The 23,864-nt window shown below is 34.1% G+C and overlaps 2 protein-coding genes across 2 annotated transcripts in view; one reads left to right on the forward strand and one right to left on the reverse strand.

The window, feature by feature from the left end:
* Window positions 1-21,863, forward strand: part of Usp50 (ubiquitin specific peptidase 50) — a 41,513-nt gene extending 19,650 nt beyond the window's left edge. Inside the window, exon 7 of the mRNA XM_047538854.1 lies at window positions 21,672-21,863. Coding sequence (XP_047394810.1) covers window positions 21,672-21,863 — 192 coding nt within the window. The remainder of the gene's footprint in view (window positions 1-21,671) is intronic.
* A 1,143-nt stretch (window positions 21,864-23,006) lies between these two features.
* Window positions 23,007-23,864, reverse strand: part of Usp8 (ubiquitin specific peptidase 8) — a 55,696-nt gene continuing 54,838 nt past the window's right edge. The window contains exon 19 of the mRNA XM_047538855.1: window positions 23,007-23,835. Coding sequence (XP_047394811.1) covers window positions 23,650-23,835 — 186 coding nt within the window. The 3' untranslated portion in view covers window positions 23,007-23,649. The remainder of the gene's footprint in view (window positions 23,836-23,864) is intronic.

Here is a 23,864-nt window from a genome sequence, read left to right on the forward strand (position 1 = left end):
GTACATCCGTCCTAAGCCAGCAGAGCCCCGAGCCCTGTCTTGTCTGGGTCCATAACTCAAACAGAAACTTGCTAGAAGACCAATTTCATGTGAATTTTTTATATTAAAGACTAAAATACTTCCATTTTAACTTGTAATTTTATTTTTTAAAGAATATATTGTGTGCCTCTGTGTCCCTTCTAAGAGAACTGATCAGCTTCCGTCAGTAAAAAATATTTTTAATACGAAAAAAAACAAACAAAACAAATATATGAAAAAATGTTCAACATCTCCGTCAATTAGAGAAATATTCTTTTTTAATTTTATTTCCTGTGCTTTAGGATTCTTGTTAAGGAAATCAGTTCCTGAGCCAATATGTTTAAGTGTTGGGCCTACATTTTCTTTTAGTATGTGTAGGGTTTCTGGTCTAATTCTTAGGACTTTGATCCACTTTGAGTTGATTCCAGGATGAGAGATATGAGTTAATTTCATTCTATTACATATGGATTTCCAGTTTTCCCAGCACCATTTGTCAAAGAGGCTATCTTTTCTCCAGTGTATGTTTTTGGTGCCTTTGTCTAGTATGATATAACTGTATTTATGTGGGTCTGTCTGTGTCTTCTATTCTTGTTCCATTGTTGTTCTTGTCCATTTTGGTGCCAATACAGTGCTGTTTTTATTACTATAGCTTTGCAGTATAATTTAAAGCTTGGTATTGTGATGCCTCCTCCTTCATTTTACTCACTGAAGATTGCTTTGGCTATTCTGGTACTTTTCCAAATGAATTTCTTGAAAGTTTTTTCTATTTATATGAAGAATGTCATTGGAATTTTGATGGGAATTGCATTGAATCTGTATAGTGCTTTTGGTAGTATAGTCATTTTGACAATCTTAATTCTGCCTATCCAAGAACATTGGAGTTCATTCCATCTTCTAAGATCCTCCTTGATTTTCTTTCTTTAGTGATCTACAGTTTTTATTGTAGAGATCCTTCACCTCTATTGTTAGGTTGATTCCTACGTGTTTTATTTTATTTTTGAGGCTACTTTGAATGGGACTTGTTTTTGCTTTCCTCTTTAGAGTAGAAATGCAATTGATTTATGGGTGTTAATTTTGTATCCTGCTACTTTGCTGAATTCATTTATGAGTTCTAGAAGTTTACTGGTAGAGTTTTTTGGGTCTTCTAAATAGAGAAGTAGATTGTAACAAACATAAGTTGAGCTCTTCTTTTCTATTCATATCCCTTTAATTTCTTTCTTTTTTCTGATTGCTCTGGCTAGGGTTTCAAGGAGTATGTCGAATAGAAGTGGTGAAAGAGGGCATCCGTGTCTTGTTCCTGTTTTTGGAGGGAATGCTTCCAGGTTTTTTTCCATTTAGAGTGATATTGGCCTTGGGTTTGTCATATATAGCTTTTACAATGTTGAGGTATGTTCCTTCTATCCCCAGGTTTTCTATTGTTCTAAAAATGAATGGATGTTGTATTTTGTCAAATGCTTTTTCTGCATCTATTGAGATAATATGTGATTCTTATCTTTAGTCTATTGATGTGTGCTGAATTACATTTATTGATTACCATATGTTGAACCAATCTTGCATCCCTGAGATGAGCTCCACTTGATCATGGTGCTCTATCTTTGAAGGTGTTTATTACCACAAATTTCTCTCTTAGATATGCTTTTGATGCATGCCATAAGTTTTGATATGTTGTTTCCATTTTAGTTTGTCCCAGGATATTCTTTAAAATTTTCTTTTTGATTTCTTCTCTGACCTATTGGTTTTTTAAGAACATGTTGTTTAATTTTTACATATTTATGAATTCTCCATAATTTCTTCTGCTATTGATTTCCAGTTTCATGCCACTCTGATTGGAAAAGAAGATACATGATAAAATTTTAACTCTTAAACTTTTAAGTCTGTTTTGTGGCCTAATACATAATCTATCCTGGAGAAGTCCGTGCATTCTTGAGAAGAATGCGCATGTTGTTGCTGTTGGAGGAAATGTTCTGTATGTGTCTATTAGGTCCATTTGGTCTAAATTATTGTTCAAGTCCATTGTTTCCTTATTAACTTTTTAAATGTAAAAATGTGCTTTTTCACAATCCTGAGAAGTCACAATTTCTTCATAAAATTCTTCATGAACAAAAGTCAAGAAAAATTATAATAGTAGCTTATGTCAAACCAAAAATATGCATCTAATGTATATAAACTTTAAAATCATTGACTCAGTGGCAGAGCACTTGCCTAACATGCTTGAGGTGCCATCCCCAGAACAGAAAAACAAAGCATGCATACAAGCAATGAGAAGTACCTTCAAAATATTTCCAGTGATATAGCTACAACTTAAATTGTTGACAAACATAAATAAGAGCATTACCTAATGTTTTGTTTCCTATTTATTTCTGTGATATTAAAAAGGACATAAAACCAAGAAGTAATTGCCTAGCAGTTCAGATATTGAAAGGGTCACATGATTTTTCTTTTCTGAGATTGGGTCTTAAAGTATTGCACAGGCTGGTCTCAAAATCCTGGGCTTAAGAGATCCTCCCGCCTCAGCTTCCCAAGTAACTAAAACCACAATGGTTCACCTCATATCTGGCTGATTTTTTTTTTTACTACAGCAAGAACTTTAAGCTACTATTTATATCTGAACCTTCCTTTTGAGAACATGCACTGTCACTATTGCAAGAGACAGAAAAATACACTAAATAAAACCCCCAAAAGTGTCCTTCCTAAAACCATACTCAGTCCTCAGCAAAATCAAGGAAAGCAATCAAGAAGTATTTTATATCCCTGGCCTTTTATATTAATACATAATCTTCAGGGAGAAGAAAAATCACTTGTTTATCACAAAATGCGATTATATATATTGATATACTTAGTTCCATCACATCAAACACTGTACGACAAGGTGAAAGAAAATATAGTAAAATCAATGGAGGTTTTTATATCAGAAATGATTTTATTTACTTTGAAATTCTGTTTCATCTTTTTGTTTTCCTTTCTTAAACCATTCAAAGAATATGTTCTGTGTGAAATCTTTCTAAGATCATTTACTGAAAATGAAGAATTTAAAAGAAAGAATCACACCCAAAAACTTAATATGCCAATTTAAGTCAATATAGAGGCATATTAATAAATATATTTCTTTTTTGTTTGTTTTGCTTTTGTGGTGCTAGAGAGTGAACCCAAGGCTTCATGCATTCAAGGCAAGCACTTTACCACTGAGCCATATTTCAGTCCCTTTATTTCTTAAATATTATTTTTTATTATTACCACCTTAAACTCTGAATGCTTATTTTATCATATTATCTTTTGTTGAGATTCAATCAACATCATTATACTAGGGTATGTAATAATATACAGAAACTGGATACTTCAGCATCTTAGGTCATCTACTCAAATATATTGAGCTTACTATTAGATAATAAAATTCAAAGAAGTCAGAGAGAAGTAAATAATGCTGGAAGAGGGAACACTATTACAAATCTGAATCTGATGATCCTTTCCTATGTTCCCTTCATATCTGCCAAAAATAAACAAAAAATGCTTTTATATTTAGTTAATAATGAAATAGGCAAAGTAAAATTAATAAAGCATGAAACATGCAAAGTAAAATTAATAAAGCTTTTTTTAGAATGTGAAAGTCTACAAGAGTAAATAGGGCTGTGTGTGGTGGCACACACTGGTAATTCCAGTAATTTAAGAGACTGAGGTAGAAGGATAGAGAGTTCAGAGACAGCTTTAGCAGTTTAGTGAGGCCCTAAGCAACTTACCCAGACCCTGCCTCAAAATAAAACAAAAAGGGATGGGGATGTGGCTAAGTGGTTAAGCGCCCCTGGGTTCAATCCCTGGTACCAAAAAACACAAGTAATTTTGGGTTTGGTTGGTTCTTGCTCTTCTAAGTCCTTGAGATGCAACATTACAACATGAGATTGTTATTTGAAATCTTTCTCTTTTTTCAATCTGTATAGGCACTCGTTGCTACAAACTTCCCTTTTACTATTGCATTTGCTGCATCTCACAGGTTTTGGTATGTTGGGTTTCCATTTTCATTAGTTTCTAGGAATTTTAAAATTTCTGACTTTCTCAATGGCCCACAGTTCAAAAAATGCATTCACTCTCCAGGTATTTGTATAATATCTAAATTTTCTTGATTTTTAGTTTTATTTTATTGTGGTCAGAAAAGATATAGGGTATGGTTTCAATTCTGAATTTGTTAAGAGTTGTTTTGTGGACTTATATAGTCTAATCTAGAGAAAGTTTCATGTGCTAATGAAAAGAATGTGTGCCCTATACTATTGGATGGAATACTCTGTAAATGTCTGTTAAGTCCATTTGATCAATAATATGTTTTAACCCTGTTGCTTCTTCTTCTTTTTTTTTTTTTTTTTCCAGTTGAAATTCCCCACTCTTATTGTGTTGGAGCCTATCTCTTCCTTTAGGTTGAATAGTGTTTGTTTTATAAAATTGGGTTATCTGACATTAGGTACATACAGATTTACAATTGCTGTATCTTCTTAATGAATTGATTCCTTGGTCATTATATGGTCATCTTCTTGGACTATTCTTATAGTTTTTGTCTTGAAGCCTTTTTGTCAGAAATAAATAAAGGGACTCCTGTTGTCCTAAGGATTCCATTTGTTCGGAATATCACTTTTCATGCTTTCACTTTCAGTCTGTGTATGTTTTTACTAGTGAACTGAGTTTCTTGTGGGCAGCTTATTGTTGAATCTTGTTCTTTGTCCATTTGGTCAACATGTATCTTTTAAATGAACAATTTAGTCCCTTTACATTCATGAGTATTATGAAAGATAAGGACTGATGCCTGTCATTGTGTTGGTTTTCAGTTGTATTTAGAAATTTTGCTTCTTTACTCTCTCTCAGTCATCTTTGCAGTTTGATGGTTTGCTGTATTGATTTATCTATTTTTCCTTTGTATATCTACTAGTCTAGTGGGATTTATACTTTCATGTACTGTTATAATGGTAGTTGTATTTCTTTCACATCTGCATGTAGAACTCCTGTAAGCATCTTGTATAAGGCTGGTCTGGTGGTCATGAATTCCCTTGGCTTTTGCTTACCTTGGAAGGTCTTTATTTATTTCTTTGTACAGAATATCTTGCTGGATGAAGTAATCTTGCCTGAGTTGTTTTCTTTCAGGACTTGGAATATGTCATTCCATTCTTCCTTGGCCCATTGGGTTTCTTGTAGGAAATCTGTTGATAGTTTAAAGAGGTTGCCCTCAACCATCACTTGGTGCTTTTTTCTTGCAGATTTTAAAATTCTTTTTTTTTTTTTGTCTTGTATTTTTGATACTTTGACTCTCTATATGTCATGGTGAAGATCATTTCTGGTCATGTCTACATGGGGCTTCATAGCCTCCTATACATAGATGTCCATGTCTTTCCCAAGAATATGGACATTTTCTGCTATTATTTCATTGAATAGGTTTTCTGTGACCTTAACCTTTATGTCCTTCTTTGGGTATTCAAGTGTTCAAGTGATGCAGATGTTTGTTTAATAGTATCTCAAAGATTTTTTTTTTTTTTTTTTTTTTGGTACCAGGGATTGAACCCAGGGACACTCAACCACTGAGTCACATCCCCAGCCCTTTTCATTTTTTTAAATTAGAGACAGGGTCTTACTGAGTTGCTTATGGCCTCACTAGATTAGCGGGAGCTGGCTTTGAACTCAATATCCTCCTGCCGCAGCCTCCTGAGCCACTGGGATTTTAGGTGTGTGCTACTGCGCCTGGCTCAAAGATCTTGAATACCCTCTTCGTTATTATTTTTTTCTGTCTGAATGTGAAATACCTGTCTTAAAGTCCAATATTCATTCTTCTGTTTAATCCAGTCTGTTGTGATTTTCAACTGAACTTTTTATTTGACTTACTGAGCTTTTCACTTCCAAGATTTCGGTTTCTTTTTCAGAATCTCTCATTGCTGAATTTCTCATTCATGTCCTGTCTTATCTTCCTAATTTCATTTGTTTCTCTGTATTTTCTTGGATCTCCTTGAGTTTTTTTTTTTTTTTTAAAGCCATTCTTTGACTTTCTTATCAGGCATCTTATCTATTTTGATTTTTTAAAAATTTTAATAAGACCTATTATCTTTTAGAAGTACTGTTGTCCCATGTCTCTGAATCTTACAAAGTTTCCACTTTTCTCTTGCTGATTTCCAGTGTTGTTTCACAATCACTCACAATGCAGCTATACACCTATTTCTTAGGTTCTTCTTTGGGAGTTGCAGGTGAGTGCTGGGTGCCTCTGTTCATCCATTTTGAAAAATATCCTGTGTCTTTTTAAATTTTTTATGTGCTGGGAATTGAACCTAGGGATGCTTTATCACTGAGCTATATCTCCAGTGCTTTTTATTTATTTTAATTTTGAGACAGAGTCTTGCTAGGTTGCTGAGGCTGGTTTTGAACTTTTTTTAATTTTATTTTTTTGGTATCTGGGATTGAACCCTGGTGTACTTAACCACTGAGCCACATCCCCAGCCCTTTTTATTTTTAATTTTGAAACAGGGTCTTGCTGAGTTGCTTAGAACCTAACTTGCTGAGTCTGGTTTTGACTTGTGATCCTAATGCCTCACCCTCCCAGGTCACTGGGATTACAAGTGTGTGTCACAGCACCAGCTGGCCTTGAACTTAAGATCCTCTTGCCTCAGCCTCCTGACTTGCTGGAATTACAGGTGTGCGCTACTATACCCAACTTTCTTCATCTTTTAAAACACAATTTTTTTTTAAGTAAAACACATAAAAGTGCATAAACCATGAATATACAACTGGTTGAATTAAGTGAACCCATCCATGTAATCGGAATAGAGTTCAAGCAGATTTTTATGAGCACCGTAACTGCCCTTGTAACTCTGTTGAGTCCAGAAAACTACTGACTTCTAATGGAAAACACTTTTGCCCATTTTTGTGCTTTATAAAAATAAAATTGGGCTGGGGAGATAGCTCAGTTGGTAGAGTGCTTGCCTTACAAGCACAGGGCCCTGGGTTTGATCCCCAGCACCACGAAAAAAAAAATTATATAGTGCATACTCCTTTGTATCTGGTTCTTTTTAATAAAATTTGCAATATTCATTCATACTGTTGCACATATTGTAGCTAAGCCATTTTCATCCCTGTTTAGTATTCCATTGTGTGAAAATACCCCATTTACTAATTCATTCTATTGCTCAGAAGCATTTGGGTAATCATCAACTTTTGACATTAGGAAGAGGGTTACTAGGAGCATTCTTGTATGCTTTTTGGTGAACAGATATATATGCAGAGTTCTTTGGGTATTTATCTTGGAGTAGAAGAGCTTGTTCAAAGGTATGCACATACTGAGCTTTAGAAACTCCTATCCAGGGATCTCTAATGTGAGTATACCAATTTATATTCCTGTCAACATGATTGAAAGTTTGAGTTGCCTTAAATCCTTGCTAATGCTTGGTAGTTTCTGTTTGTTTTGCTCATTCTGGTTGCCTACATAGTAGTACAGCATTGAGGTTAAAATATCCACTTAAATTTTGAATGTTTTCCTTTTGATAGGCCTGAACCAAGTCTTCTGCTAGTCTTTAATTTTTTTAATTTATTCTACTTTGTTGTATATGACAGTAAAATGCATTTACACATTTTGATAGATCATACATAAATGGAATGTAATTTCTCATTTTTTCTGATTGCACATATTGCAGGATCACATCAGTCATGCAGTCATACATGTACATGAGGTAATAATGTCTGTTTCACTCTATATCCTTCCTACCCCAATGCCCCTTCCCCTCCCTTCACTCCCCTCTACCTAATATAAAGTAACTCTATTCTTCCCTATCCTCCCCTTATTGTAACTAGCATCTGCATATCAGAGAAAACATTCAGCATTTGGTTTTTTGGGTTTTGCTTATTTTGCTATTTTTTTAATTTGTTCTTTTTAGTTATACATGACAGTAGAATATATTTTAATATATTTAATATATTTTATCATATATACATGGAATATAACTTCCAGTTTCTCTGGTTGTATATGACGTAGAGTTATGCTGATTGCATATGCATGCATGAACATAGGGAAGTTATGTCCGATTCATTCTACTGTCCTTCTCATTTCCATCCCTCCTCCCTCCCCACTATTCCCCTCTGTCCAATCTGGTGAACTTCCAGTCTTCCCTCCACCCCACCTATGCTGCTAGTGATGTTGGACATTCTTTCATATATTTGTTGGTCATTTGTATTTATTCTGTGAAGCATCTGTTCTGTTCCTTTGCCCATTTATTGATTGCGTTATTTGTTTTTTTGGCATTCGGTTTTTTGAGTTCTTTATATATCCTGGAGATTCATGCTCTACCTGAGGTACAGGTGGCAAAGATTTTCTCCCAATCTGTAGCCTCTGTCTTTAGATTGTTGATTGTTTACTTTGCTGTAAAGAAACTTTTTAATTTGGTACAATCCCGTTTATTGATTCTTGATTTTACTTCTTGTGCTTTGGGAGTCTTGTCGAGGAATTCAGTTCTTAAGCCAACATAATGGAGATTTTGGGCCTACTTTTTCTTCTAGTAGGTGCAAGGTCTCTGGTCTAATCATTAGATCCTTGATCCACTTTGAGTTGAGTTTTGTGCACGGTGAGAGATAGGGGTTTAATTTTATTTTATTACATATGGATTTCCAGTTTTCCCAGAACCATTTGTTAAAGAGGCTATCTTTTCTCCAATGTATGTTTAGGGTGCCTTTGTCTAGTATGAGAGAACTGTATTTATGTGGGTTTGTCTCCGTGTCTTCTATTCTGTTCCTTTGGTCTTCATGTTTTGGTGCCAATACCACCCCATTTTGTTTCTATAGCTCTGCAATATAATTTAAGATCTGGTATTGTGATGCCTCCTGTTTCACTTTTCTTGCTGAGGATTGCTTTGGCTATTCTGGGCTTCTTATTTTTCCAAATGAACTTCATGACTGATTTTTCTATTTCTATGGAGGCCATTGGAACCTTCATAGGAATTGCATTGAATCTGTATAGTGCTTTTGGTAGCATGACCATTCTGGCAATATTAATTCAGCTTATCTAAGAACATAGGAGATCTTTCCATGGTCTAAGGTCTTCTTCAATTTTTCTTTAGTGTTCTATAGTTTTCATTGTGCAGGTCTTTCACCTCTTTTGTTAGATTGATTCCCAAATATTTTTCCTTGAATATATTGTGAATGGGATTGTTTTCCTAATTTTCAGTTGATTCATCACTGATGCATAGGAAAACAATTGATTTATGGGTGTTAATTTTGTATCCTGCTACTTTACTGAATTATCAGTTCAAGAAGTTTTCTGGTTGATTTTTTTTTTTTTGGTCTTCTAAATATAGAATCATGTCATCAGCAAATAGGGATAATTTGAGTTCTTCTTTTCCTGCTTGTATTCCTTTGTTTCTTCTGTTTAATTGCACTGGCTAGAGTTTCCAGGACTACGTTGAATAGAAATGGTGAAAGAAGCCATCCCTGTCTTGTTCCAGTTTTTAGAGAGAATGCTTTCAATTCTTCTCCATTTAGAATGATGTTGGCCTTGGGTTTAGCATATATAGCTTTAACAATGTTGAGATATGTTCAACATACCCTAGTTTTCCTAGTGTTTTGAACATGAATGAATGCTGTTTTTTGTCAAATGCTTTTTCAGAATCTATTGAGATAATCATGTGATTCTTGTCTTTAAGTCTATTGATGTGATGAATTACATTTACTGATTTCCATATGTTGAACCAACCTTGCATCCCTGGGATGAACCCCACTTGATCATGGTGCACTATCCCTTTAATATGTTTTTGTATGCAATTTGACAGTATTTTATTAAGAATTTTTGCATCTATTTTCATCAGGGATTTGGGTCTGAAATTTTCTTTCCTTAATGTGTCTTTGTCTGGTTTTTGTATTAGGATGATGCTAGTTTCATATAATGAGTTTGGAAGGGTTCCGTTCTTTTCTATTTCATGGAATAATTTGAGGAGGATTAGTGTTCATTCCTCTTCAATGATCTGGTAGAACTCAGCTGAGAATCCATCTGGTCCTGGATTCTTTGATGGTAGGCTTTTGATGGCATCTTTAATTTCATTGCTTGAAATTAATCTGTTTAAATTTTCTTTGTCCTCCTACTTCAATTTGGTTAGGTCTTATGTCTCTAGAAATGTGTCAATGTCTTCAAGATTTTCTATTTTATTAGAGTATAAATTTTCAAAATTGGTTCTGATTACCATCTGTATTTTAGTAATGTCCATGTTAATATTTCCTTTTTCATTATGAATTTTAGTAATTTGAGTTTTCTGTCTTTCTCTTTGTTTGTTTGGCTAAGGGTTTATCAATTTTATTGATTTTTTTCAAAGAACTAACTTTTTGTTTTGTCAATTTTTTGAATTGTTTCTTTTGTTTTAATTTTACTGATTTCATCTCTGATTTTTATTATTTTAATTATTTCCTGTCTTCTGCTTTGGGTGTTGATTTGTTCTTCTCTTTCTAGGGATTTGAGATGTAATGTCAGGTTATTTATTTTTGATGTTCTATTCTTTTAATGAATAAGCTCAATGCAGTGAACTTTCCTTTTATCACTGCCTTCATAGTGTTCCAGAGATTTTGATATGTTGTGTTAGTATTCTCATTTACCTCTAAGTATTTTTTATTTCATCCCTGATTTCTTCTGCTATCCATCCATCATTCAATAGTGTATTAATCTTCCAGTGTTAGAGTAGCTTCTATTTTATACTTTATCATTGGTTTCCAATTTCATTCCAGTATGATCTGATAGGATGCAAGGTGTTATCTCTGTTTTTTTTTTTTTTATTTGCTAAGAGTTGCTTGGTGGTCTAAGATACAGCTTATTTTAGAGAAAGATCTGTGTGCTGCTGAAAAGAATGTGCATTCACTCATTGATGGATGAAATATTCTATATATGTCTGTTAAGTTTAAATTAATTGTATTTTCTAGTTCTATAGCTTCTTTACGTAGTGTTTGGAGGATCTATCCAGTGGTGTTAGTCACCCAGTATCATTCTGTTGTGGTCTGTTTGGTTCTTGAAATTGAGAAGGGTTTGTTTGATGTACATAGATGCTTGTTTGATCCTCAGCACCACATATAAATAAAGTAAAAAAAGATTAGTTTTAGGGTTCCATGTGTCCATTAAATATAACCTGTTGATTTACTTAACATTAATTATATAATCTATTGAAATATTAAATTTTTGTTTGCTTTTTAAAATAACAAAGATATGTAAAGATATGTAAAATACAATTGATTTTTGCCAAAAGTTTCTAGTCATTTTCATTTTCTTATCTATCTTATTTGAAGTTACATATGCAATTTTATATCTTTCTAGTGAATTGTTCCTTTCTTCACTGTGTGGGAACTCTTTATATTTAATTATGCTTTTTCCAGTTAACATCTAGGTAACATTGATCTTGATGTCTGTGTCAGCTTTCTTTTGGATGATGATGTTTGCTCTTTTCCCACATTTTTTCCTTTTAAAGTTACATAATATTTGAGCAATATAAAAAAATATATAGGATATATGAATCTTACCTTTGTTTTTTTGAATGCTCATAAAAAATACCATAAACTGGGTGGCTTAAAAATAGAAGACATTTCTCACAATTCTATAGGCTCAGAAGTCCAAGATCAGGACACCAGCAGATTCACTGTGTGGTAAGGACCTGCTTGCTGGTTCAGAAGTGGTGCTTTCTTGCTGTGTCCTCGCATGGTGGAAGGGGCAAGGCAGTTGTCTGGGGTCTCTTTTAAAAGGGCACTAATCTCATTTAGTCACCTCCAAAAGACCCCACCTCCTAATACTATCAACTGTTGACTGGGTTTCAACAAATGATTTGGGGAAAGGGGAGAGGAAACAAACATTGAGACCACAGCAGATATCATGAAGCATGAAAATAAGTGACTACTTGTGAAATCACCCAAGTCAGGAACTTGGCCATCATCAATGCAATTGCATCTACCTATATGCTTCTTCTCTTTATCACTTGCTCTACAACTTTGAGGTTACATTATCTTGAATTTAATGCATATCATTTTTTGACTGTTTAATATTATTTTTTACAGATACTAAATGTTTAGTTTCCTTTTGAATTTTATAAAAATCTATTATTCTCTTTAGACTTTATCAAGTTGTTTTATTCATTACATAGTTTTTAATGTTCATTCACATTGTTGTATGTGGTTATAATTTCACTAACATGACTTACATCATATGCATACACCATAATTTATACATTGTCCTACTAATGGTCATTTGATTGATTCCAGATTTTTGGTATTATGAATAATGTTTAGACATTCTTGGGAAAATATATATGGTTATATAAAACACAGTTATTTCTTTTTTCTTATTGACTTGTTGGAATTTCTCTCTTTCTCTCTCTTTTCTACTACTGAGTCACACCCCCAGTCCAGTGGCAGGGTTCTTTATATGCTGTGGGTACTGTTTCTTTGTAAGTTATATGTTGTATTAGTCAACTTTGCATCATTATAACAAAACATCTGACACAGGTCACTTTTCAAGTAGGGAGTTTATTTTGACTCAAGTCTAAGATCCAGTAACCCCATTGCTTTGGACCTCTGGTGAGGGGAGCAGTTCACCTTAGAGTGTTCACATCTCATGCTAGGAGATAGCCCCAGTGGCCTATGGACCTTTCCAGAAGACCTCACTTCTAACCAAGTCTACCACCTCCCCATAGTACCACTTGGGGAACCAAGCCTTCACGTATGGCTCTTTGGGGTACACTCCTCTAAATCATAGTATTTATGTTCCAAATAACTTCTTTTGGTTTTTGGTTTATTGTACATTATCTATTCGTCTCCCAGCTTAAAAATAATAATTTTTTATTGAGCTGATTCACATACCATAAAATTCAGTGGGTTTAAGTGTTTTCACAGTTGTGCAACCATCACCACAATCCAGTTTGGAACATTTTCATCCTCAAAAGAGCTCCTTTATTCATGCCTTCTCTCCACCAGCCCTTGGCAGCCACTAATGTACTTCACACTTCTATAGATTTGCCTATCCTGGACATTTCATATAAGTGAGCCTTATAATATATACCCTTTTATGTGTGGTCTTTTATTCAGCATATTTTCAAGTTTCATCCATTTTGTATCTGTACTTCTTTCCTTTTATTGCCAAATAATATTCTATTATATAGCTATACCACATCTCACTTATGCATTCATCTATTGATGAACATTTGGTTTGTTTCCAAATTTTTGCCTGTTATCAATAACACTGCTACAAATGTATGTGTACAGGTTCTTACATGGACATATGTTTTCATTTCTCTTGGATACATGCCTAACAGTGAAATTGTTGGACATGTGGTAAGTCTATACAACCTTTTGAGAAACTGCCAAACTGTCTTCCAAGATGTCTGCATCATTTTACATTCATACCGGCAATGTATGAGATTCAAATTTCCCCACATCCTCATCAACACTTGCTATTTTCCATCTTTTTTAAAAATTTAGCCATACAAGTGGAAAGCATGGTATCTCGTGGTTTTGAGTTGCATTTTCCTTATGACTAATGATGCTGAGCATCCTTTCATGTACTTTGTACCAGGGTTTTTCAATAAAATTTGCAAATATTAAGAAAATCTGAAAGAACTATACAAGGAACATTGATACATATTTCACCTAGTCTCAATAATTAACATTTTACCATTGGCACACTTTAATATATTTGTGTTCTCTGTATGGGGGTATGCACACACTTTTTTTGGTGACTTATTTGAATATTAGTTGCATTTATCATGACACTCCATCCCAAAATAAATCAACATAGATCTTTAAATCACATTCTTTTACATACCCATAATACAAGTGTTATATATAAAAAAACTTAAAACTATATCACTTATATACTTTCTAATGTCAAGTGTCCCAAAGTTTTGTTCTTTTGAAGATCAGAATTTATTCAGAATTCATAAACTATATTTGGTTATGTTTTATAGTCACTTTTGACAAAGAAATTTTAATTTAACTTAGATGAAACACCAAATTTTTCTAGTCTTTTCTGTCTCATTTAAGAAATCCTCACTAAACTCAGCATGTTGGTGTATGCCTGCCATCCCAGCAACACAGGATGCTGAGGCAGGAGGATGGCAAATTTGAAGTCTGGGCAACTTAGTAAGACTCTGAAAGTAAAAAATAAGAATAAAAATAAAAATAAAAGGGGCTGGGGATATTGGTATAGTGCTTGCCTAGCATGTGTAAAGCCCCTGGTTTCAATCCCTAGTACCACAAAAAGGAAAAAAAAATCATTTCCAATCCTGCATTTATGTAACTATTTATATGTCTTCTGAAAAAATCTGTTGTTCTGTACTTTTGTTAAAAGATATGGTGTGATGTAGAAACTCAATTTTACTTTTTTATATGAATAATTAATGTCAGCATTCTCTTTTTCTCAGTAGTAATTTATAATGCTGCTTTTCCTGTGCTATGTCTCTTGGTCAAGTCATTCGTGTTTGGGCTAATCCCATACTATCTTAGTTATATAGCTGTAAAATAAATCTTGATCTCTGGCAGAGCAAGAACCATCATTAATCCCCTAAGTCAGGACCATCACAATTTTATTCTTATTCTTCAGGCAGTGTGTTGACTATTCTTGGCCCTTGTCAACTTCCTTAAAAACAAACAAAACCAAGCCTATTGTATTTTGTTTGTACTGATTATAGAGAGTTTGGTCTTCTGTCCCAGGAACAATGGTACATCTCTCCATTTATTTAGGAATTGCTTTAGTATCAGTAATAGTTTATAATTTCCTCCACAGAGGTCTTGTGTATCTTTTCTGATAATTTATTCCTATAAGTCCCATTTTCGTTGATTTTGTTCCTATAACAAATGTTAAAATTTTTTGTTTTAATTGTTTATGGCTGATGCATCCAAGTGGTCATTTTACCATACCCCAGTCAACTAACTCAATTTTCATTTTTACCAATATGTTTACAGCTCTTTTGCAAATGTCAGTTTTGTTTTCTCCTTTCCAATTATTTTATCTGTTATTCCTTTATCCTGTGTTATTGCTGTCTAGGACCTCCAGTATATGCTGAGTAGAAGATAGTGATAGTAGGCATCTTCTTGTTCTTCATTTTGAAGGGAATCATCAAAAATGAAGTTGTAAGTTTTTGGTAACTTCACATTATAGACATTTCCTTTGGTTCAGGTTTTAAATTTGTGTTTGTGAAGGGGTAGAATCTTATTAGATTTTTCTCCATAATAATCAAGCTGTTATGGCTCCCTGGAACCACAATACAATTACATTTATGTACTTTGTAATATTACTATCTTTGCATTACTGAAAAGATATAATTTGATTGTTATTGTCTTGGGTAATATTTTACTGTATTTGTCTTACTACATTTTAAGACTTTTACATCTTCTTCAATGAGAGTGACCTGTGTTTTCTTCTTAATATTGTCACTGTCTAGTTGGGTATCAGGGTTATATTGATCTCAGTAAGTGAGCTGTAAAGTTTTTTTCTCCTTTTATATAGAAGTGTGTGAAAATCTATAATGAAAAGTATCTAAAAGATTTGATAGAACTCACCTGTAAACTCATCTGGACCTGGCGTTCCTTTCTTTTCTGTTCTTTTTGGTACCAGGGATTGAACCCAGGGGTGCTTAACTACTGAGCCACATATCCAGCCCTTTTTTATATTTTATTTAGAGACAGGGTGTCACTGAGTTCCTATAAGTGCCTTGCTAATCTGCTGAGGCTGGCTTTGAACTCTTGGTCCTCCTGCCTCAGCCTCCCAAGTTGCTAGGATTACAGGCATGTGCCACTGCGCCTGGCTCCTGGTGTTCCTTTTGGAGGAAGATTTTTAACTATTGATTGAATTTCTTTATGAGTCTATTCAGGTTTTGTCTTTTTTCTTTGTTTTTGCTAAGTATTTTCTGGATATTTATCTATTTCATCTAAGTCCAGTTTGCTGACTTAAAATTTTCAGGATATTAAAAATGAGCTTGTGCTGGGCATGATGGCACATGCTTGTAATCCCAGTAATTTGGGAGGCTGAGGCAGGAAAATTGTCAGCCTGGGCAACTTAGTGAAATATTGTTTCAAGATAAAAAGAGCTGGGGAATGTAACCTAGTAGTAAAACACTCTTGGGTTCAATCCCTAGTACCACACACAACACAAAAAGATATTTTAACTTCTGTTGGGTCTGTAGCTATACTATCTTTTACTGTTTCTATTACTTATCATTCCTTTTTTCTCTTCTATCAGTTTTATTATTGATGTCCAAATTAAGTCTTCTCGAAAGATTAACTTTTGCATTCTGATCTTCCTCATTTTATCTTCTGTGTTCTATTTCATCATTTTAATTCTCTTTCTGTCTCCTTTCTTTGGGTTTATTCTCTCATGTTTTAATGGTTAAAGTTAGATACTTAGTTCATTAACGTTTAGTCTGTTCTTTTAAATATAAGCATTTAAAACTACAAATTCTATAGGTACCATTTTTACTGTCTACCATTTTTTTCTATTATAGTACATTGCAAACAAATACAAAATATATAGGAGGGTGTAATAAACTCCCACACATTCATCAACCAGTATCAACAATTATCAACTGATCTATAATACTGACCCACTCCTTTCCTCACACCATATTATTTTAAAGATATTCTCAGAGACTATATCCTATGTTTTGGTGCTTTCATTATTGTTTCTAAGTATTTTAAATTGATGCTGTAATTTCTTATTCACAAAGTTACTAGAAATATTTTTTTAATTTCCAAAAGTATGGGCACTTGGGTCATTTTTATAAAAATTCTAATTTTACTATATTGTGTTCAAAGACTATTGTCTGTCTGAAACTTTTATAGTTGTTGAGACTTGTATGTTTTTACCTTAGAAGCCAGATTCTTTGTTAGGTAAGTTAAGCATGTATTGTTCAAAGTTACAACTACATTATTTTTGTGTTTGACAATTCAAAGAAATGTGCTGACATCTTCCATTATGCTGGTAAACTTCTCAAATTTTCCCTACAGTTCTCTCTTTTTAAACAAATCTATTTTATTAGGTGCAGGAAAGTTAAGAATTATAATCTTTTGGTGATCTAGAACTTTTTTCATTTTAAAGCAACTCTAGTGCCTTTTGGCTTAAAGTTCGTTTTAGCTGATAATTATATGGTTGCTAGTCATATAGCTAATCCTCTTTTTGTAGTACATCTACATCTTTTTTCCATCCCATTATTATTATTATTATTATTTTGATTGAGCCCAGAGGCACTCTTACCATGAATCATACCCCCAGCCCTTTTTATTTTTTGAGATAGAGTCTTGTTAAGTTGCTGAGGCTGGTCTTGAACTTGTGATCCTCCTGCCTCAGCTTCCTGAGTCACTGGAATTACAGGTGTGCTTCGCTGGGCCTGGTCATCCCTTTAAATTTAGCTTTTTCTGAGTTCTAAATATTATAAAGTGTATAGAACTAAAGTTTTTTTTTTTTTTTTGGCGGTGCTGGGGATCGAACCCAGGGCCTTCCAACTGAGCTATATCCCCAGCCCTAGAACTAAAGTTTTAAAATCCAGTTCGTGGTCAGGTAAGTTTAGTTTATTTCTATATATTTCAACTGGTCATAAATAAAGTTGGGTTGCTTTTGACCATCTTTTGTGCTTTATGTTATCTTGATTTTTCTAGTTGTTTCCTCATATTTTTTGGAGGTTACTAAGTTGATAAAGTCCTCTTTAGACTATTTTTCCTCCACAACTTTGGAAGTTACACATTGATTCTTTAGCAATTACCCTAAAATTTATGGACTCCATACTTAAAAACTAAAGTTAACCAAGGTCTTGTATTCCTCCCAAATGGAAGGATTTGATAGCATTTTTTAAAATTCTGGTCACTGAACACCATTATTGTTTTCCAGCATCTTATTTTTAACTTGGTTTTTTTTTTTTTTTTGTGCCTCCATAGGAGACATTACTTATCCAGTTCTAGTTGGTTTATATTTGCCAATAGCATTACTAGTCTTTTTTGCTAATTGTTCTCTCTTATTTCTTTCTTCCCTCTTTTATTCAATTTTGTTTATATATATTGCACATATTTTAGCAGACTTTTCAGTGAGGCTCTTATATCCTTCTATATCAGCCTTTGAAAAAGTCTTTAGTCTACTTTCATTCTTGAATGATAATGCAATTAGAAAACTAGCTCTGGAATAACAAGTTCTTTACCATCCTCATTTTGAAGCTATTTTGTTTTTCTGGTTTCTGTGGTTGCCAGAGAACTTCTACTAGCAACATGTCATTTTTGGGTGTGAGTAATCTGTCTTTTCTTTCTGGTTGCTTTTAAGGTTTTCCTCCTTGCCTTGCTCTGCAGGACTATTTGTCTCTGGCTCATTACATTTCCTCAGTTAGAAAATTCATGTCTTTTGTTAATAATTTTTAGCCGTCATCACTTTTAATATTGCCTTGTTCCTATATTCTGCTTTCCTTCCTAGGCCTTCTACTAGAAATATACTGACTTTTTTCATCCAATTTGCCATGCTTTTCTTTTTTTAAAATTTGTTCCAATTAGTTATACATGATGCCATGCTTCTTAACCCATATTTTTCTATCACTACTCCATTAATGGTCATTTTCACAGCTTAATTTTTATAATTTATTCAGTCTCTTTTTATTCTATACATTACTTAGCCCTTCTGCACTTTCCTCTTCCTTTTTTTTTTTTTCTCTCAATTGCCGGGTTTTGAACCCAGAGGCACTTTACCACTGAGCTAAATCCCCAATTCATTTTTGTTTTGAGACAGGGTCTTTTGCTAAACCATCCAGGCCATCCTTGAACTTGCCTTCCTCCTGCCTCAGCCCTCCAAGTGGCTGGGATTACAGGTGTGTACTACCATGCTTGGTCTGTCCACTATATATACATATATATATATATATATATATATATATATATATATTTTTTTTTTTTTTTTTTTTTTTTTTTTTTTGGTACTGGGGATTGAACCCAGGGGCATTTAGCCACTGAGTTACAGTTCCAGCCTTTTTTGTTTTTCTGAGACAGAATTTCACTGAGTTGCTTAGTGCCTCACTAAGTTGTGAGGTTGGCTTTGAATTCATGATGCTCCTGCCTCAGCCTCCTGAGTTGCTAGGATGACAGGTGTACCTGGCCTGTCCAATAATTTTTAAGTATTGTAATTTTGTTTCTGGAAGTTGTTTAGCCTTTTTATTTTATTAGTTTCCTTCTCTTAAATGTCTTTAATAATCTTAAATATATTTATTTATAGTCTTTATTTTGACAATTCTATTATTTAAAGTCCTTTGGGAGTTTAATCTAGATATTTATTGCTTCCTGGTTTATTCATAGTGAACTGTTTCCTTGTGCCTTCCATTATTTGAACTGTGAGCTCAACTTCATTGGTTTTTTTTTTTCATTGGGGTTTTCTATATGGGTATCTTGGATAGCCTGAGTTAAGGTGCCTCAATCTGGAAATTTTCTTCAGGTTAAGTACCCAAGAAGTACTTTTCATTTTTTAAATGCCAGGATTCACAGACAGTACAGGTAGTGTAAGTTTGAATCCCAAACTGGTAAGAAGGCTATTTGTGGTAACAAATTCTCAGGAATGACTTCTATTATCTGTACCCAGAGTCCAAGCTAACACAAGCATTAAAGGGAGGATTTCCCCTATCCCCTGCTAGTTTATCCTTTCATTGAGGGCGAATCCCCTCTGGTTTTGTGTATAGACATCAAGCCAACTTCTCACCTGGCAAGGGCCTAAGATATTACCCCTAATGTATGACCATTTAACAGGCACTCTGGTAACAGAGACCAGGAACTGTCTTTATTCCCAAGTAGTCAAGGGTATAGGGCATCATGCTACTTTCTAATTTCTTGTTTTTGACTCCTGGGAATTACCCTCATTATAACATCTTTCACATGAGTTATGCATTTCAAAGGGTATTTACTTTTTTTTAAATCCAGCATCCTTTACAGGTTTTGGAATAGGCTTTTGGACTAGCTGTCTGCCTTAAGTGCTGGACATGGAAGTCAAGAAAGATGCTTCACCTTCTCTCATTATGTCAACCTAAAAAAAATTCATCAAAACTGAACATAATACTCCAGCCATGGTCTAATCATTTCAGAACATAATTTCCTGACCTGAGAACTACACATTCACTAGATGTTTTGTTTTTCTCAATGAAGTTATATCACACTATTGTGGGCACCATTAAACACACACATACACACACACAAGGAAGCTTCATTGAAGCTTGTCAGTTTAAGATCATATGGCAAGGACCAGGACCAGAAAGATGTTTTAATTGTCAGTTTGGGGATATTTCTATGACACTAAAGGGGAAAGGTACAAAAGAGGTAGGTATAAGGGGACATGTAATTTAAGTACCTCCTCTGAGCTAATTCTAGAATGTATCTGACAATAGCTGTGTAAGACTAGTCTAACATTGATGTTAAAAGATGCAGAATTAAAGCTCAGCAAGGTTAATTATTCTAAGGTCATTATATATTATATGTGAATTGGAATTGGCTACAAAAATCTATTTTCTTCTATGCCAGGGGTCAGCAAACTTAGTCTGTAAAAGATTCTAGATACTATTAATATTTTAGGCCTTGCACACCATATGGTTTCTGTTCCAATAATTCAAATTTACTGCAGTAGCATTAAAGGAGCCACTGTAAAACATAAAACAAATGAGCATAATTGTGTTCCCATAAAACTTTAAGAACACTGAAATTTGGATTTCATGAAATTTTCAAATGTGACAAATTATTATTTGGATTTATTTCAACCATATAAAAATATACAGTCTCTTCTTAACTCATGGGTGATGTGAGAACAGGTATCAGGCTAGGTGTGGCCATGTGTAATTGTTTGCCAACCCTTGTTCTATATCATACTATGTTCTTTTTTGGGCGGGTGGCAGGTGGCAGGTACCGGGGATTGAACTCAGGGGCTCTCCACCACTGAGCCACATCCCCAGCCCTATTTTATATTTTATTTAGAGACAGGGTCTCACTGAGTTGCTTATTTAGCATCTCGCTTTTGCTGAGGCTGGCTTTGGACTCGCAATCCTCCTGCCTCAGTCTCCCAAGCTGCTGGGATTACAGGTGTGCACCCCCTCATATTATGTTCTTGGGAGTAAGGTTACTCAATGTCTTTGTTTCACATAATCCTTTGCTGGCTTAAGAAAGACATGGATAAATAAGGAATGGGACAGGTTCTTTTTTGGACCCTAAGTGATAGAGGTAGTTGTTGATGCCCATCTCCCTCAAATTGTGCTGTGGTAATACACAGTTGCTTAAATGTCTGATTCTAATGTTAAATGACTTTTTTCTTTTTATGTTTGAGCCCCTCCTTAAATTATAAGTTCATTTAGTAAAGATTAGCTACCTTGTCATTTATTTTAAAAATTTCTTTTAATGTTCAACATGCATGTACAGTAAGTATTAACTGATAAATATTAATCAAATGCTGTCATATACTATCCTATTTCATTCACAGATTCTGTTACTCACTGGGCACAACATGTAAGCAGTTCCAATGAAGTGATAAACAATATAGCAGTCACAGGCTATGCATATGACTTAACAAAATTATTTCCTTTTAATTAAGTATAAGGGACAATTTTAATAGTTTTATTGGCCCTATTGTTTTGGTTGTAGTAGCTAGAGCACTAGCATGTCAATACTAAGTCTGACATTCCTTTCTTCCCTAGAACCACTTTGGTGATCTGGATGGGGGCCACTACACTGCTTTCTGCAAGAACTCAGTTACCCAAGCCTGGTATAGCTTTGATGACACAAGAGTCAGTGAGATTCCAGAAACTTCTGTTCAAACTGCTACAGCATATCTCCTGTTCTATAGCTGCCAGCCCTTTTCTAAACCTATACAAAAATGCAAGAGCTAGGAAAACAATGTTTCCTGGAAAATGCAAAGCAAGCAATCAGAAACTGGTAGTTCAGTTTTGCTTTGTCATTAAAACTCTTACAACTAACTTAATTGCATCACTAACATTTTTCAGTCTTACCTGCAATGTATTTGTAAGAAAAGTTAACACAAAAATGGGTGCTGGTTCATTGAAAAAAAGCATGAAAATAATGCTAATGGTGGGGAGCTTCAAAGCCCTGCAGATTACATACTGAGTTCAGGTTTCAAAATTTACTTATTACTGTGGTTCTCTATTATGAAATATCTCAATTATATATATTCAACAAATTTTGTTCCAAAGATACTGCATGGAGTTATATGACAATGATTTTTGCTCAGGATTAAGCTATGTGTAGCTCAGTGATAGAGCACTTTATAGCACATGTGAAGCTTGGGTTCTACCCCTGGTACACACAACAATTTTTTTTTGTTTTTATTCAAATGACTCTGAGCTTAAAAATAAGACTGTAAAATATTTAACTGACATAATAATTCAGTCAAAAATCTGTAAGTCTTCTCAACTGACTAAAGAACATGAAAAGTTGTCAGCTTTATCACTGGAAACCCATGCTTTTCATCTTCTCCCTGAGAGTTAATGGCGACAATTTTTCAGAAGCACTTTCAGAATCATATGGAGTGTTTTATATGAAGTGTCTTATTGACTTAATTTGTAGCAACTGAGTCCCTGAGATAAATGATATTGTCTAAGCGCCTTTATCATTTTTAATATATCACTCTGAAAAGATGTGGTTCATTATTGCAGTTCATTCTGCAATCAGGTCAGACTCGTACCCTTTTACCTCAATTCTTAAGAATTCTACCCTTGATTGAATGAGTCTGGGTGTTATTTTTATCTTTCACTTTCAACTCAGAGAATTGTTAAGTACTCTCTGTAGCTCTGGTGCCATGTTAAAGGAAGAATGGAATCCCTGATTCAACGGGATAAGTGAACTAAATTTAGAGTTAGTGTGGTGGGATAAATGGTGTGTGTATGTATGTGTAAAATCTATAGTTCTACTGTCCTATATTGATAACATTAAAGACAGAACACTTACAGGGTTTTTAATTATTTTTCTCATTAAGATTTTAATGTAGGTGTAAATGAAATTCTTATTTTAAAAAATTAAAGAAAGTTTCCATTTATTGTTTTAGAATAAAGATTTAGTGCACAAATACAGCCCAAAGCCAACAGAAAAATAGCTTTGCCCTGTCATTTCCCTAAGAAAGCACTGCCATTACTCAGAATAGGCCAAAAAAGAACAAAAAGAAGAAACAAAAACAGCAATCCTCTGAGTTCTAGGCTTCACAAAAGGACCACATTAAACTATGTACATTGATGTGCAAGTGTGCAATAAATATGTACATATACATTCCTATCTGCTTTACATCATCCTAGAGTATTCATAGCAGATCAAGCTGGGATTAGAAATGTGAAAAGGCCATAACAGTGAAAAAGAAAATGAAGGTTATAATGGTTTTCAGATCAGTAGAATAATAATGCTTAGCTAGTTAATTATTTTAACTTTGGAGCAGACTAAAAAGTTGTTTTGAAATAAAGGGTACCTGGTAAGGGATGCTTACTGTGATACTTGTTAAATATTGTTTGTCAGTTTTTTGATAACAGCACTGACCTGAATTATATAGTGCTAGTAAAACAGTTCCCACTGTCCTAGAATTCCTCTAAATAACCAGTTGCAGCTATCCATTATCTTTGTAAGCATTTTGAGAGTTGTTTACTGAACCTTTTACAACTTAACTAGCTCTCCTTATGTGGCTACATCAGTTGCTCGTGGTCCCAGTGAAGTATAAAAGAGGATATAAGCTGCTGAAGATTTCACAGAAGAAACGGAGATGTCAGAAACTTCATGATCATCAAATTTAAACCACCGCTGTCTTGCTGCATTTTTACAATAGGCAGTGTAGTGGCCTCCATCCAGCCCACCGTAGTGATTCTGTGCCAAACAAGACAGAGCATAAATGA

This window comes from Sciurus carolinensis, chromosome 2, assembly GCF_902686445.1.
Source record: "Sciurus carolinensis chromosome 2, mSciCar1.2, whole genome shotgun sequence".
NCBI lineage: Eukaryota > Metazoa > Chordata > Mammalia > Rodentia > Sciuridae > Sciurus > Sciurus carolinensis.